The sequence below is a fragment of the Rana temporaria genome, chromosome 6, assembly GCF_905171775.1.
Source record: "Rana temporaria chromosome 6, aRanTem1.1, whole genome shotgun sequence".
NCBI lineage: Eukaryota > Metazoa > Chordata > Amphibia > Anura > Ranidae > Rana > Rana temporaria.
Window position 1 is genome coordinate 94,910,460 of NC_053494.1, and position 17,018 is coordinate 94,927,477.

General features: G+C 40.8%; 1 protein-coding gene and 1 non-coding gene across 2 annotated transcripts in view; one reads left to right on the forward strand and one right to left on the reverse strand.

The window, feature by feature from the left end:
• The window catches only part of GTF3C1 (general transcription factor IIIC subunit 1), a 307,903-nt gene that overhangs the window by 12,313 nt on the left and 278,572 nt on the right, over window positions 1-17,018 (forward strand). Inside the window, exons 2-4 of the mRNA XM_040356997.1 lie at window positions 7,029-7,223; window positions 9,586-9,759; window positions 16,514-16,657. Coding sequence (XP_040212931.1) covers window positions 7,029-7,223; window positions 9,586-9,759; window positions 16,514-16,657 — 513 coding nt within the window. The remainder of the gene's footprint in view (window positions 1-7,028; window positions 7,224-9,585; window positions 9,760-16,513; window positions 16,658-17,018) is intronic.
• LOC120944587 lies at window positions 4,976-5,085 on the reverse strand. Its single transcript, XR_005750448.1, has one exon. It is a non-coding gene; the product is annotated as a small nucleolar RNA SNORD67 (small nucleolar RNA).

The window sequence follows — 17,018 nt, forward strand, 5'->3', positions numbered from 1 at the left end:
TGGTCGCAGGCATGCTAAAAATCCCCAGGAGCGGAAGAATACTGTCAAAAAGGCTGTGATGGACCTCCTGGATGCTAGTATGCACGATGCGCCAGCAACTGCCTCGTCACAAATTTTTGAGCCACCATTCCGGCCCCTACTATAATTAGCCAAACCCTCCGCCACCCAGAACCCACCCCTACTATCCCCCTTGCTTCTATCCATACTCAGATGAGTATGGGAATAGGATAAATCCTGCCAATCCACTGATCCCCATCCATTTCCCTCCCCTAGTCCAACAATTTGCGCACCAGGTACCCAGAGATTCTTTCATAAATCAACAAATTTCCCACCGACACCTTCCCCCCAAGGCCTTTCACCGGCTCTGCAACCTCCCGTTCTGATTACCAACCAACTTATGAACAATTGTAAAGTTACAAATAATTATTTTTGCTATTTTTCGAAATTATACTGTTAAATTATTTGGATGTTTGTCAGTCAGCAGCTCTCCTCGCTCATTGGAGCTTTGAGCTGTGGAGGGGCGGAGAGCAGCTTGCTGAGAGGCTGGGACTGCTATCAGTAAAGGCAGCTGCACTCATGTGACCCTTTGGAGAAGACCAGACAAACAAGCTCAGGCTGGACTTTACTATAATGTTGAAAATATGCTACTAATGTGCATCAAAAAATGGATTGTTTACCTTCGTGTAATAATCAGTCTTTCAGTAGGTGAGATACTCCTCCTATATGATGTATTCTGTCCCTCCAGATGGATGTAAACCAGACCAAGCAATTTGTCAAAACTGTTAATAAAAACATGAAAAAAGAAAGTAATTTACTATATTGAAAATAAGAGATATCAACCAATGGTAACTACACACACACATTACCGCTTTAAGCCTACCATATGCAAATATGCTGCCTTTGATTGAAGGGGTTCTACTGGGGTGATGCATGCAAGTTCACCCATCACCCCAGTAATACTGAGTAGATTGGATGGTTGGCATTAGGTGGATAACAACCAATTCAGCTACATTTGCCATTTTATTCTGTAGGGTCAATGCTACAAAATATATATCCAATCTTTGGGGCTCATAAAGACTTAATCTAGAAAAAGATCTATAGTAAAAAAACAATATATAAAAAATGGGCTAGTTCATATGTGTATATCCACATATAGCATATGTACTTGCCTTTGCGATCGACATCCAGGTATAGTTGAAAAACTTGTCCTCAAAACCATGCAAATTCTCATACATGGCCCAGGACTGGCCTCTGTTATCTCTATTAGCAATGATTGGATGTTCTAGTAGCGACGTCTTCTTCTCATCCTCATCCTCCTCCTTTGCTTCCTTGCTTCCTCTTCCTTTTCTAATAATGCTGCCAAACCAGCTGTTATGACAGCTGTTCTTAAATAACATTTTTAGATATTGGCACCATAGCTTGTGAACTCTATAACTTGCACAAAGACCAACTTATATACACCAATTTGTACTTATTTTTACCAAATATATGTAGCAGTATAAATTTTGGCCAAAATGTATGAAGAAGAAATACTAATTTGCTAAATTTTATAACAGACAAACATTATTTTTTACAGAATTTTCAGTCTTTTTTTTTTTTTTTTTTTCTTCACGCAAAAAATAAATAACCCAACGGTGATTTAAATACCACCAAAAGAAAGCTCTATTTGTGTGAAAAAAAAGGACAAAAATTTGGGTACAGTGTTGTATGGCTGAGTAATTGTCATTCAAAATGTGTGAGCACCGAAAGCTGAAAATTGTGGTCTGGTTATTAAGGGGGTTTAAGTGCCCAGTGGTTAATAGATCCTTATTTGTATAGTAATGCTCAGAATGTAGATGGTATTTAGATTGATGCGTTCCACTCTCATAAGAAAAGGTCTCTGTAAACAAGCTGCGTTAATTTTGGTAATCTTTTTAATTTTTATTGTCCTCAATGGCATTTTAAAGGGGAGGTTCACCCTAAAAACGACTCTAGTATTACATTGGCCCCCCACATTAAAATACAATTATGCCTATTATGTTTTTTTTTGTGCTGTACATACCTTGATACAGCATATTCACCCGTGGCTTCCGGGTTTGCGAGTCCCGCGGGAGTGGGCGTTCCTAACATGCTGTTGATTGACGTGATGACAAAAAACGAGCCCCCCCCCCATCGCGTAAGCTGCGTCACGAGTGGCGAAAGGAGCCGAACGGCGAGTCAGCGCTATACTGCGCACCGTCGTTCGGCTCCTTTCGGCAATCGTGACGCAGCTTACGCGACGGGGGGAGCTCGTTTTTGGTCATCACGTCAATCAACCGCATGTTAGGAACGCCCACTCCCGCGGGACTTGCAACCCGGAAGCCATGGGTGAATTAGCTGTACCAAGGTATGTACAGCACAAAAAAAATATAGGCATAATTGTATTGTAATGTGGGGGGCCAATGTAATAATAGAAAGTCGTTTTTAGGGTGAACCTCCCCTTTAAATATATTAAATAGTTTTAAATTTGCTATGAAATGGGACTCCCTAGGAGCTGTGGAAGTCAGTTGATCGCATTAGCAAACATTTTATATTTTAATCTATGTTTTGGATTGGACCAATCATGGGGGTTGGTCCACTATTTAAGCTACAAACATTAGTGTCAGACCCACTTCCCGATGACGTGTGCTGGAACGTGAAATGCATAAAAGCTAGGTCTGACACGCACTTTGTCACTTTTTGCTGGCAGGGTTTGCCTAATGCACAGCATACACTGATGATCAGATAGCGCTGTCTGAACGGACTTCAACCGCACTAGGTTGTTCTTTACATGCTGTTGCACTCCCCTGCTGGAAAAATTGTAAGTGACATTTTTAACAATAAACAAGCGATACTACACTATATCTGCCTTCTCTGGCTTTTTTTGGCAGATGTGGGTGATTGAAGATGAATACTAAGGATTTTTATCTGGATCCCAGATGCTGCAATTGCCCCCACTTAGACACATGGCACCTCTTTGATTGGGGGGGGGGGGGGGATATATGCTGGGGGGCGCTTTGGGAGGGGACAGGACTTAACAAGGTGTGGTGTGAAATCTGACTCCCCCATGACATGACCGTTTTTTGGTGATATGCAGAGCACACCGCCATTCTGCCTGTGCTAGTAAGCACACACTTCATCTTGGTGAAATAATCCATCTTTAAGCTAAAAGGTTCACTCACCATTCATCCCCTTCCATTTATTCAATAACAGACCATTGACACCAGCTTGTTCTCAGTTCGCCATCATCACAAGACTGCCTGGTGATGCCCACACGCAGTCCTTTTATTACAACAAAAGCCTTCACAGACCACAGCTGATTTGAGGAGATCACAGCATGTGACCAACACGAAGTGATGTCACAGCATGTGACCTCCTCCAGTGGAAGCCAGGACACAGCATGGGGTCTCGACACAGCAAATGCCCATATATGGATGAGACAATATATGATAACCCTTCCGAAAGGGATACATACAATAACGATACAGTAATACAATGACAATACGATACAGTAATAATACAATAACCAATGAACACAGTTCCTGATGAGGGGAGCTTATCTGCAGGTGTATGCCCACATCACAAAACAGTGTTGATCAGGCACCGAGAGATGACAGGAGCGCACATCCGCTAAACCGACAATGCGTTTTGCAGAGTGGACGCATCGCACAGGCGAATATCTGTGCATGACACAGGGGCCCTTTGGCCGGCCGACACCCCCACTCCACAAACACCCTATGACTAAGCACTGACATTACAGTGCGAAACGCGTCAAGCTATACACCCCACTGTCTGCTGTGACTTGTAGTGCTGTTTTCTTTTTACCATTAAAGGCAATCTTTTTAAGGATTTTGTGGAAGTGCGGCTGTCCAATCTTTTTTTTTTCTCTAAGTTTTACTCCACAAACGCCCTTCTCCAAATCAGGAAGTGTATCTCAACCAGTCTCAGTCTGCCCCAGTCAGCTCTTTTGAGCAGGCTGCGGGAGAACCAACAATGGGTGACACTATGACAATACGTATTAAATACATCTTCATGAAATTTCCACAACACCCAGCATCCTGTCCTATGCTATCCCAAAGCACCCCCCATCACATATTCTCTTACCCCCCCACTCATCACTTCTCCCAGGTGTATTTACATTGCTCCCCCCCCCCCCCCCCCAGTTACTATTGGTTCCCTCCTCTGAATACATGAAAACACACAGCAGCTCCAGTTTTTTTTATTTATTTTATTTTTTATGTCAGATATAGCTTCCAATAACGCTGTATCATAATAAAGCAAAGCACCCAACTCTCCCAAGAATACTTTAGATTACTTTTAAGGGGAACCTTGCATGTAGTGATAAAGGGCACAGTTCTTTGACACGGGTTAAGAGCTTTGTTTTCAGACATGGACCAATGTTCAAGCCAAAAAACACTTGAATGGTCCTAATCCTGGCATTCGCTTTAAATTTAGCCTAAAGAGGCAACACCCATTTCACCAGCAAATAGCAGGAAAGTAAAGTAACTGAAGAAGAAAGGTTGGGACTTCTGGTTGGGGAAAGGCAGATCCCAGCTTCATCTTGTAATTTTACCTAAATAGTCCTAGTGGAGACCATATTAGCAAGCGGTAGTTTGACATTTTTACCAACCACCACCTGTGAGGTTATAAAGGAGAACACCTACCTATTATTATGGCATATGAAATCAAAAGCCCTATTTCTAATAATTGCCATCTGTGTGCCTGTACAAGGGCCCAAATTAATGGCACTACTTAAGCCAACAATGCTTTAGCTTCCTTAACTATTGCAAAAACGAACAATTCTTTGTCTATAAACTGATGTTGACTATGAACCAACATAAACTGAACATGCAAAATGTCCAGAACATTTCCTAGAGTAACAAGCCACTCTGATAAACTGGCAGGAAATCATACAGAGTTCAAATCGATTACCCTCATAAATCTTAGTTTTTCAGAAAGACTGAACTTTGGGAGCATTATGGAGTCAGCTGGCCCCTGTGCACATGATTTTGTCAACACCATGGCTCTGGAGCTCCACAGTTACACAGCACCGCGGAGCCCTTGGTGCAACTCCCCACCACCCTCTGCTCTTAAAGTTCTATACTTCTCCTCCCCATCTCCTCCTGTCTGTGTATGTACAGGAGAACATCGGAGCCAGGGAGGAGGGTCCAGCTTCAGTGAGGTGTGCAGTCAGCGGCGGGGAGACCTGCCGACTGCCACAGAGGGGACGATCACTGCATGTGGGACACGGGGCACCCTGCAAGAGATGTGGACCAAATGTCACGAGTGCCCACGCTGGTTCACCCCATTAGCCAGGGAACTGGAGCTCAGTGCTGGATCTTGCTCCCCGGCACTGTACACCGGGAATTGGCACAGCCTGTCTAAAATGGATTTTGCTTGGGGTGGGCCCTAGGGCCCCCCCACAATGTCGGAACGTAAGGGCCCAGTCGCAACGGCAACTGTTGCGACCCTGGTAATTTCGCCACTGTTGTCACATATAAGATATAATAAAATATTTACAAAAATGTGAGGCGTGTACTCACTTTGGTGAGGATACTATGGGGGTTATTTCCGAAAAGCAAATCCAGTTTGCACTTCAAGTGAAAAGTGCACTTGACATTGCACTGAAAGTGCAGTCGCTGTAAATTTAAGGGTAGATCTGAAATGAGGGGAAGCTCTGCTGATTTAATTATTCAATCGTGCAAGCTAAAATGCTGTGTTTTATCTTCCTTGCATGTCCCCGTCGGATCTACAGCGACTGCACTTCCAAGTGCACTTTGAGTAGGATGCAAAAGTATTGGGATGTCTGCCTTTACACGCACTTGAACTTTAATAGCATCCCAGTCTTTGTCTATTGGGTTCAATATTAAGTTGGCCCACCCTTTGCAGCTATAGCAGCTTCAACTCTTCTGGGAAGGCTATCCACAAGGTTTAGGAGTGTGTCTGTGAATGTTCGACCATTCTTCCAGCAACGCATTTGTGAGATCAGGCACTGATGTTGGATGAGAAGGCCTGGCTCGCAGTCTCTGCTCTAATTCATCCTAAAGGTGTTCTATCGGGTTGAGGTTGGGACTCTGTGCAGGCCAGTGAAGTTCCTCCACCCCAAAAACGCTCATCAATGTCTTTATGGACCTTGTTTGTGCACAGGTGCGCACAGTCATGTTGGAACAGGAAGGGGCCGTCCCCAAACTGTTCCCACAAAGTTGGGAGCATGAAATTGTCCAAAATGTCTTGGTATGCTGATGCCTTAAGAGTTCCCTTCATTGGAACTAAGGGGCCAAGCCCAGCCCTTTAAAAACAACCCCCCACCATAATCCCCCCCTCCACCAAATAATTTAAACCAGTGCACAATGCAAGGTCCATAAAGACATGGATGAGAAAAATTGGGGTGGAGGAACTTGACTGGCCTGCACACAGTCCTGACCTCAACCCAATAGAACACCTTTAGGATGAATTGGAACAGAGACTGTGAGTCAGGCCTTCTCGTCCACATCGGTGCCTGACCTCAGAAATGAGCTTCTGAAAGAATGGTCAAACATTCCTATAGACACACTCCTAAACCCTTGTGGACAGCCTTCTCAGAAGAGTTGAAGCTTTTATAGCAGCAAAGGGTGGGCCAACTCATTATTGAACCCTACTGATTAAGACTGGGATGCCATTAAAGTTCATGTGCATGTAAAGGCATGCTTCCTTATACTTTTGGTAACATAGTGTAATATTCATGCACTCTGCCTTGAACAGGTATTCACACCCCTTGCAATTTTCCACATTGTCATGTTACAACCAAAAACATACATGTATTTTATTGGGCTTTTATGTGATAGACCAACTCAAAGTGGCACATAATTGTAAAGTGGCAGGATAATGATACATGGGGTTTTATTATTTTTTTTTTTTTTTTTACAAATAAGTATAAATCTATATACATTTTTTTTTTGTTTTAGTCAATTAAAATTTGATCTGAAAGTTTATAGAGCAGTTTATAATTAACCCATTCTAAATCCTAACTGTATACATCATATATTTTTCAGGTATGAGGAGCATGATTGTGATCCAAGTGTACTTAAAGCCAAAGGTGATTTTTGCTCTGACGACATATACCCAGTTCATGCTATAACAGATCATAAAAATGGAATCCAAGGCTCATGCCGTTTTTTTAACAAACGAGTTTCGGTTGCAGAGCACCTGAGAAAACACTCAATCACGTGTGAAGATGCAATTGCCAGGTGGGTATGAAGTTTTATATTTTCCAAAATCGAACGTAATATTATCTCTACACAGAGCAAATTTCTTTCCTGCGACCACGGGATGCAGGGAAGAAATTTGCTGTATTTCTCCAACACAGACCGTGTTAATGCGGGAAAACCTCCTGCCAAGTCAATTTATTTTCCGGGGGGGGGGGGGGGAGTGCTTAATGCTAGCGGCTATAGCAGCCGATAGCTATAATCACAGGTAAAAACAGGCATGCTGGTTGTACCCAAGTAGATCGATCAACTTGGTATGTTCAGCATGCCCATACACTGTTCGAATCTCGGCAGGTTCTGCTGAACTGTCTGGGATTGGATCCGTGTATCCGTGTATCTTAAGGTACTCGAGGGTTTGTATTACACAGATTTATACATAATCATTTTTTGTGATTTTCCTACTATACTGTACAAAGATATGCATTAATATGCACTGACTTTGTTTAAATAGTAATACAGTTTTTAGAAAAAAAATCTCGGCATAGTTAAAGTGGTTGTAAACCCTCCTGGGGAAAAAAAACACCCTGCAAGATAAACGAGAACGAAGCCCCTGCAGCCGTCCTCGACTCCCACTCTGGCCGGCGACATTTATCCCAGAGGTTACTTTTAGGTATCGCGGTTCTGGCGCTGTGATTGGCCGGAGCTGCGAAGACGTCCCTTCCGCGCATGCACGTGGGAGCCGCCGGGAACGGCACAGTTCAACTGAAGCAACGGCACGTACGTGCCCTTGCTTCAGTTGGCTTAAGTGCGCATGTGCTGCATGACGTTGGCACATGCAAATACAGGGATATCCTAAACCTGCCCAGACCAATTTTCAGCCTTTAGCACTGTTACACTTTGAATGACAATTGCACGGTCATGCAACACTGTACCCATTTGAAATGTTGATAATATTTTCCCCCACAAATAGAGCTTTCTTTTGATGGTATTTGATCACCTCTGCGCTTTTTTTTATTTTTTGCGCTATAAACAAAACAAAGAGCGACAATTTTGAAAAAAAAAAAATTTCTTTTACATTTTGCTATAATAAATATCCCCCAAAAAATATATTAAACATTTTTTTTTTTTCCTTAGTTTAGGCTGATACGTATTCTTCTACATATTTTTGGTTAAAAAAAAATGCAATAAGCGTATGTTGATTGTCTACAAAATAGGGGTCACATTTATTGCATTTTTATTTTTTTACTAGTAATGCCGGCGATCTCAGATTTTTATTGTGACTGACATATCGCGGACACTTTTGACACGATTTTGGGACCATTCACATTTATACAGCGATTTAGTGCTATAAAACATCACTGATTACTGTGTAAATGTGACTGGCAGAGATGGGGTTAACACTAGGGGGCGATCAAGGGGTTAATTATGTTCCCTAAAGTGTGTTCTAACTGAAGGGGGCAGGGACTCACAAGGGGAGGTGACCGATCTGCGTTCCTCTGTACTGGGAACACACATCGGTCTCTTCTCCTCTGACAGGACGTGGATCTGTGTGTTTACACACACAGATCCACGGTCCTGCCATGTTCACGGGCAATCGCAGGTTCCCTGCGGACATCGCGGCCGCCAGGCACGCGCATCGAATGCCGAGTAATGCGGTGGGGGCGCGCACGGGAAAAAAACGTCATATGGCAGCGCCCCCCCGGAGGGACAAAGGGTTCCTGCCGCCGTCCTATTACAATAGTACGGTAGGGAAGTGGTTACAGTGGTTGAAAAGAGTTTGCACATCAAAGCGGTATTAAACCCAAAACCAAAAATTGGACCAAAAATGTATTGTTGCAGCTTGCCAGTCATTTAGATATGGTGGCTGCATCGGTTTTCATTTCTTTAGCCTTTTTACCTCTGTTTTCACCTAGTGATCTGGCCAGTAACACCCCTCCATTGTGGATGAATGAACACAGGAGGCACAGCAAATTGTAGCTTTGACAGTCTAGGGCAGTGATGGCAAACCCTTGGCACCCCAGATGTTTTGGAACTACATTTCCCATGAGAGCATGAGCATCATGGGAAATGTAGTTCCAAAACATCTGCGGTGCCAAGGTTTGCCATCATTGGTCTAGTGAGAGGGTAGTGATAAATGTACTAGCAGATTTAAAAACACTAACAAGTTGAAGCTCCAACTCACACATTCTAAACACCCCCACCAGTGTTAAGTGGTTTGTGTCATTCATGTGAACTGATGTGTTCTTCTGGAGAGCTTGTGCTTTTGAAAAGGAACAGACTTTCTGGCTGGATCACCAGATGAAAATCGAAGAAAGCCAAAGAAAATGATCAAACTTTACCAGACCACTAATAAAATTTTTAGATCCGAAGATGAATTTATGCTTTCCTCATATTTATCTTGTAGATGGGGAGAGAAACTTGTGATTGTTGCTTCTCAGACCTTGCGGTCACGTGCTCTGTTTGGATGGGAAGGTGATCCTTCAATAAAGTTACCAGATTGTTCATACTGTATGCTCGAGAAGGTTGGAAGATCACGATGGCAAGGAGAAATTCAGAGGGACCTGCAGGGAGACTTCAAGTATGTCTTTTCTTCTTTAATAATGCTTAGTGTATGTACTGTATTAAATTTCTTTTTTTCAATACCTGTTTTTTTGTTTTTTGTTTTTTTTTAGCTGATATTACAAACTCGCATTTAATAACTGTTGTATTATTTTGACTTTTCTGTTTTCTTTGTTAAATATGTATAGCTTATGTTAGTTTACAGAATGTAACAAGCCAGCTCCATCAATCTTCTCTGACAAAGGTTTATTATAAGGCCCCATGTACAAGGGACGCTGCTAAACATACAGTGGGGCAAAAAAGTATTTAGTCGGCCACCAATTGTGCAAGTTCTCCCACTTAAAAAAAAAAAAGAGAGAGAGGCCTGTAATTGTCATCATAGGTATACCTCACATATGAGAGACAAAATGTGGAAACAAATCCAGACAATCACATTGTCTGATTTGGAAAGAATTTATTTGCAATTTATGGTCAATATCAAAAGTTCATCTCAATACTTTTTTTTTATATATCCTTTGTTGGCAATGACAGAGGTCAAACGTTTTCTGTAAGTCTTCACAGGGTTGTCGCACACTGTTGCTGGTATGTTGGCCCATTCCTCCATGCAGATCTCCTCTAGAGCAGTGATGTTTTGGGGCTGTCACTGGGCAACACGGACTTTCAACTCCCTCCAAAGGTTTTCTATGGGGTTGAGATCTGGAGACTGGCTAGGCCACTCCAGGACCTTGAAATTATCTTACGAAGCCACTCCTTCGTTGCCCGGGCGGTGTGTTTGGGATCATTGTCATGCTGAAAGACCTAGCCATGTTTCATCTTCAATGCCCTTGCTGATGGGAGGAGGTTTGCACTCAAAATCTCACGATACATTCATTCATGTACACGGATCAGCCCCAAAGCATGATGTTGCCACCCCCATGCTTCACAGTAGGTATGGTGTTCTTTGGTTGCAACTCAGCATTCTCTCTCCTCCAAACACAACGAGTTGTGTTTCTACCAAACGGTTCTACTTTGGTTTCATCTGACCATATGACATTCTCCCAATCCTCTTCTGGATCATCCAAATGCTCTCTAGCAAACCTCAGAAGGGCCCGGATATGTACTGGCTTAAGCAGGTGGACACGTCTGGCACTGCAGGATCTGAGTCCCTGGCGGTGTAGTGTTACTGATGGTAGCCTTTGTTACGTTGGTCCCAACTCTCTGTAGGTCATTCACTAGGTCCCCCCGTGTGGTTCTGGGATTTTTGCTCACCGTTCTTGTCATCATTTTGACCCCACAGGGTGAGATCTTGCGTGGAGCCCCAGATAGCGGGAGATTATTAGTGGTCTTGTATGTCCTTCCATTTTCTAATTATTGCTCCCACAGTTGATTTCTTCACACCAAGCTGATTGCCTATTGCAGATTCAGTCTTCCCAACCTGGTGCAGGTCTACAATTTTGTTTCTGGTGTCCTCCGACAGCTCTTTGGTCTTCACCATAGTGGAGTTTGGAGTGTGACTGTTTGAGGTTGTGGACAGGTGTCTTTTCTACTGATGACAAGTTCAAACAGGTGCCATTAATACAGGTAATGAGTGGAGGACAGATGAGCCTCTTAACCACTTACCCCCCGGACCATATTGCTGCCCAAAGACCAGAGTACTTTTTGCGATTCGGGACTCTGTCGCTTTAACAGACAATTGCGCGGTCGTGCGACGTGGCTCCCAAACAAAATTGGCGTCCTTTTTTTCCCACAAATAGAGCTTTCTTTTGGTGGTATTTGATCACCTCTGCGGTTTTTAGTTTTTGCGCTATAAACAAAAATAGAGCGACAATTTTGAAAAAAATGAATATTTTTTACTTTTTGCTGTAATAAATATCCCCCAAAAATATATAAAAAAACATTTTTTTTCCTCAGTTTAGGACGATACGTTTTCTTCTACATATTTTTCGTAACAAAAAAATTGCAATAAGCGTTTATTGATTGGTTTGCGCAAAAGTTATAGCGTTTACAAAATAGGGGGTAGTTTTATGTCATTTTTATTATATTTTTTTTACTAGTAATGGCGGCGATCAGCGATTTTTTTTTTTTCGGTACTGCGACATTATGGCGGACACTTCGGACACTTTTGACACATTTTTGGGACCATTGGCATTTTTATAGCGATCAGTGCTATAAAAATGCATTGGATTACTATAAAAATGCCACTGGCAGTGAAGGGGTTAACACTAGGGGGCGGGGAAGGGGTTAAGTATGCCTGGGTGTGTTCTTACTGTGGGGGGGGGGGGGTGGCCTCACTAGGGGAAACACTGATCCTCGGTTCATACATTGTATGAACCAAAGATCAGCATTTCCCCTGCTGACAGGACCGGGAGCTGTGTGTTTACACACACAGCTCCCGGTCCACGCTCTGTACCGAGCGATCGCGTGTGCCCGGCGGCGATCGCGCCCGCCAGGCACACGCACGGGAGTCGGGGGCGAGCGGGGGGCGCGCGCGCGCCCCTAGTGGCGGCTGGGAGAGAGGACGTCATATTACGTGCTCTCGCCCAGCAGAGCCACCTTGTGGACGTATTTCGACGGTGCGCCGTCGGCAAGTGGTTAAAGAAGAAGATACAGGTCTGTTAGAGACAGAAATCTTGCTTGTTTGTAGGTGACCAAATACTTATTTTCCACCATAATTTGCAAATAAATTTCCAAATCAGACAATGTGATTGTCTGGATTTGTTTCCACATTTTGTCTCTCATAGTTGGGGTACACCTATGATGACAATTACAGGCCTCTCATCGTTTTAAGTTGGAGAACTTGCTCAATTGGTTGCTGACTAACTACTTTGCCCCACTGTACTTTCAGAGACAGTTGGATGCTTTTTTTCAACTACCCCTGAACTCATTCAATGTTATCCTATGTGACCATGTACACAGTCTTGTTTATTGCCGTTTTTAGGCAGTTGCGTTTAACAGCGTTTCTTTGAAAGCAAAAAATGGTGTTCCAGACGTAGAAGATTTCCAAGTTTCAGATGCCAAACGCGACTAAGCACGGCTAAATGCGGTAACCCGCGTTTAGTAGTGTTTCTTTTATAGGCAATTTTTCATTTTTGCCCATTTAAAAAGAAACATATATTTTTTTAAACTCTTCTAAGGCTTCTTTCACACTATGGATTGTATGTCCGTTTTATAATATCCATATTACACCTATTAACGGACGTTTATTAACGGATTTAATAACGGATACATACGGATAAATATTTTACCATTCTTCCTTTATTGAAAACGGATAATGTTTATCCGTATATATCCGTATACATCCGTTATATCATTCCTTTCTAACGTCCGTTAATAAAAACCATTTCACCCTTTCTTGAAGTCCAGCTCCAGAAGTCTTTACTGAGCATGCTCAGTAAAATTAACGTCCGTTAACATAACGGACATTTACGGAGACATTTACTAACGTCCGTGCGCCATAGACTTCAATGTTAAAATATAACGGACGTTAATATATCCGTTACTTGCAACGGACAAAAAATGGACAAAAAATAGTGCAAGACCCGTCACATATTCCGTTATAACTAACATCCGTATGTTATAACGGACTATTACGGATCTTTACGGAACATAAAAAAATCCCATAGACTTTAATGATATTTTATAAAGGACGTATAACTTCCGTTTTTTAACATTGTCTGACGGATTTTAATACGGATTATTAAAACGGATTTATTTTGTAGTGTGAAAAGGGCCTAAAAGCAAATGCTGCAAAACGCGACATGTAAACGCAGCAGAACAGACTTTTTAACCTTGGGTTACTATCTGTCAAGTTTAACCATTTAGGAGCAGTTGTAAAAAACGTCCCGTGTACATGGAGCCTAAAAGTCAGTAACGGCTTCCAGAAATCAAGCTGAGGTTGTAAAGGTTTTTTTTTGTTTTTTTTTTTCTAAATAGGTTCCTTTAAGCTAGTGCATTGTTGGTTCACTTACTTTTCCTTCGATTTTTTTTTTTTTTTTTCCCTTCCAAATGTTTTTTTTCTTTGTCTGAATTTCTCACTTCCTGTTTCTCCTCAGTAAGCTTGCCCCCATAATCCGAGCGGGGGTTAGTCATCCAGAACAGCTTACTGAGGAGGAACTGGAAGTGAGAAATTCAGACAAAGAAAAAAAACATTTAGAAGGGAAATTGAAGGAAAAGGTATATGAACCGACAATGCACTAGCTCATAGGAACCTATTTAGAAAATAAAAAACAAACCTTTAAAAAGCCTCAGCTTGATTGCAGGAAGCTGTTACTGACTTATAGGCCCCATGTACATGATTAAACTTGACAGATACTAACCTACGTTTAAAACGTCAGTTTTGCTGCGTTTACATGACACGTTTAGCTGCGTTATGCGTTTCAGAAGTGTTTAAAAAAAGCTTAAGGATCCTATTTAGAAACTAAAAAACAAATTTTTACAACCCATGTAACTTAATCTTAGACGATTAATATTTTCACGTAGCCAGTTAAAATACCCCCCCTGCACCAAGTGTAGGAGGCAATTACAAAATTTTTCTTTGGACTCATAAAAGCATATCTATTTTGAATAATAAACATACACAGTACAATATGCTAGGTTAATGAAACAGAATTGCAAAAAAAATTACAAAAAACAAAAACAGCCCCTGGAAATGTACATATTGTAAAAGCTAAGACAACATGTCAATTTAAATTGCAAATATCTCGGGTATTTGGATTTAGAAACACCATGTACTCTTCCTGGATGCTCGTTGCAAGATAGCTGCTGGACAAGTTGGCAAGCTAGCGCAGCCGCAACCATACGCAACTTTAAGTGGAAAAAGCTCCACTTCACTTTACACTAGTGTCAGACTTTATTACTGAAATATTAAAATATTTTATATTTATGGAAATAAGCACAATCTCTAAAAATTAGGAGATTGCCACATGTGTTTCCACAAAACAACTCAAATCCTTTTATCCGCGCTAAGTTGAAGACAAAAATTCTATGCACAAATATTGTGTAAAAATAAATATAAATTTACTAAAAATCCGTGCAGAATAATATCAAAATATGCTTGGTGATAACACAGGATATAAATCTACATTTTAGGTGAGACTCTAACTTCAAGCTTTGGTTTCAAAATCTCCATGTAAAAACGAAATAACCATTCAAGAGACAATTAACAGCTTTCAAAGGTTAAGCAAAATAAAAGAAACCAACTACAACTTCTCAAGCAACAGATCTGCACACCCAATTTCTTAAGACACGCGGACAGTTTTTTGTCCCGTACACAGAACTTGGTAATTTGACCAAGACTGTAAAGCAAATCTTTTTCTCTAATGCACATTCTGTTTAAACATATCATAATCAAGCCATTTACTAAAACTAAAATTGGTTTCGGAAGATATTTATGTATTTATATATATTTTTCTCCTTAATTGGACCAGAGAAATTTCATACTGCAGGCAGATATTCACTAAATCCAATCAATCCTACCAGCAATTTAATGGCCCCATCTGGAACATGTTTAAACCCTTTATTACATATAGAAAATATGTTTTATATAGCAACATTTTTGATTTTTTGTTTTGAGAAGATGTCAGCTGGGTATCCCAAGGGACCTTTTGTCTTTCTGGGTATCTCTGATCTTTCCTCTTCCTCTCTCGATCTCTCCGTCTCAAGGCCCCCTCGCTGTCATCTCTTTATACTCTATATTCCCCCCAGGAATGGCTATGGAAATGCCCTTCATGTCATGAGGTGACATCAAACCACGTCATTTCCTGCCCAAAATCTATAGGGAAATTGTAGTGTACTTACACATGATTTTCAGTAGGGGCAGTATAGGATGAAAATTATATTGAAAGTTATTTTAACTTGTCAAAATCAATCTTTATGTAACCTTTAACTTTAGGCTTAACAGAAAACTATAAAATATCTAGAGCGGTTTCTTATCTGTCAACTCTCCAGATTTTGGTCTCTACCCATTAGATATGTCTTCTAAGTCAATCTAACCCACATAATTAACTTTTGTTCTAAATACCTTGATAATAAAGTCATTGGTTTCTCAAAACGCAATAATAATTTTACATACACGTTCACGAATTCTTATCCATTTAAAAATATTCCAAAAATTTATAAACATGCTATGTTTATTTTAATATGTACCAATATATTTCTATGAATATATCCAAATACTATATCATGACTACCCTTTTGGAAAAATTATTATAAAAATACATTAACCAAATATATAGGTAAAACGATTCACTCAATTAGCATATAATTACTCTAATATAATGTAATAACAATACCATATTACTTATTGCTAATATGATTATTTGTACTTGATTATACAAGGCCATTTTTAAGGAATGTTTAAATATGTCCCTTTTCTTCTTTTATTTAAGGAGGGGAAAAAAAACAATATATAGATGTCTTTCTGTTCAGTGATATCTGAGCTCTTTAACATAACATTAGCCTTAAGGCCGAGTCTAGTCCCTTAATTTATGACTGATAATTCAAGATGATTTAAATATAAGCCTCTTAATATAAACAATAAATACAGAAGATTATAGTACCATCATCCTGGGGATCAATTTAGTATAAGATAAGGACTGGAGGGACCCCAAAGGCCCAATAGACCAGAAAACAAAGGGGCAGGGGGACTATACCGGTACTAGGTAAGAAAAACATTGAATAGAGGGGTAGTAGAGATAAAAGACATATGTCAATTTATTTAGCATAATATCAAAAAACAGACACACATAATCATAAAATACATCAGGAGACATGATATGATATCTTTTTTATTCCAGAATGGACGCTGGGAAAATCCATTATATTCGACGAGTCCTTGATAGAAAAGATGTCATTACAATGCAGTCACATGTTATCAAGCTATCTAATGGAGCTCAGCAGCATTCTTTACTTCTCCTTCTGAAGCGCTTTCACGTTGACAGGTTTAGTACCACTTATATTTCACATGCAAAATGGTGTTTTTTTGGTATTGTTCACCAGGGCTCTAAGCATCTCAGTGGGACACTTTTATACAGCTAATATTTGCCCAGACTTAACTTTGTTTTAACCACTTAAGACCCGGACCAAAATGCAGCTAAAGGACCTTTAACTGACAATTGCGCAGTCGTGCGACGTGGCTCCCAAACAAAATTGGCGTCCTATTTTTCCCCCACAAATAGAGCTTTCTTTTGGTGGTATTTGATCACCTCTGCGGTTTTCATTTTTTGCGCTATAAACAAAAATAGAGCGACAATTTTGAAAAAAAAATCAATATTTTTTACTTTTTTCTATAATAAATATCCC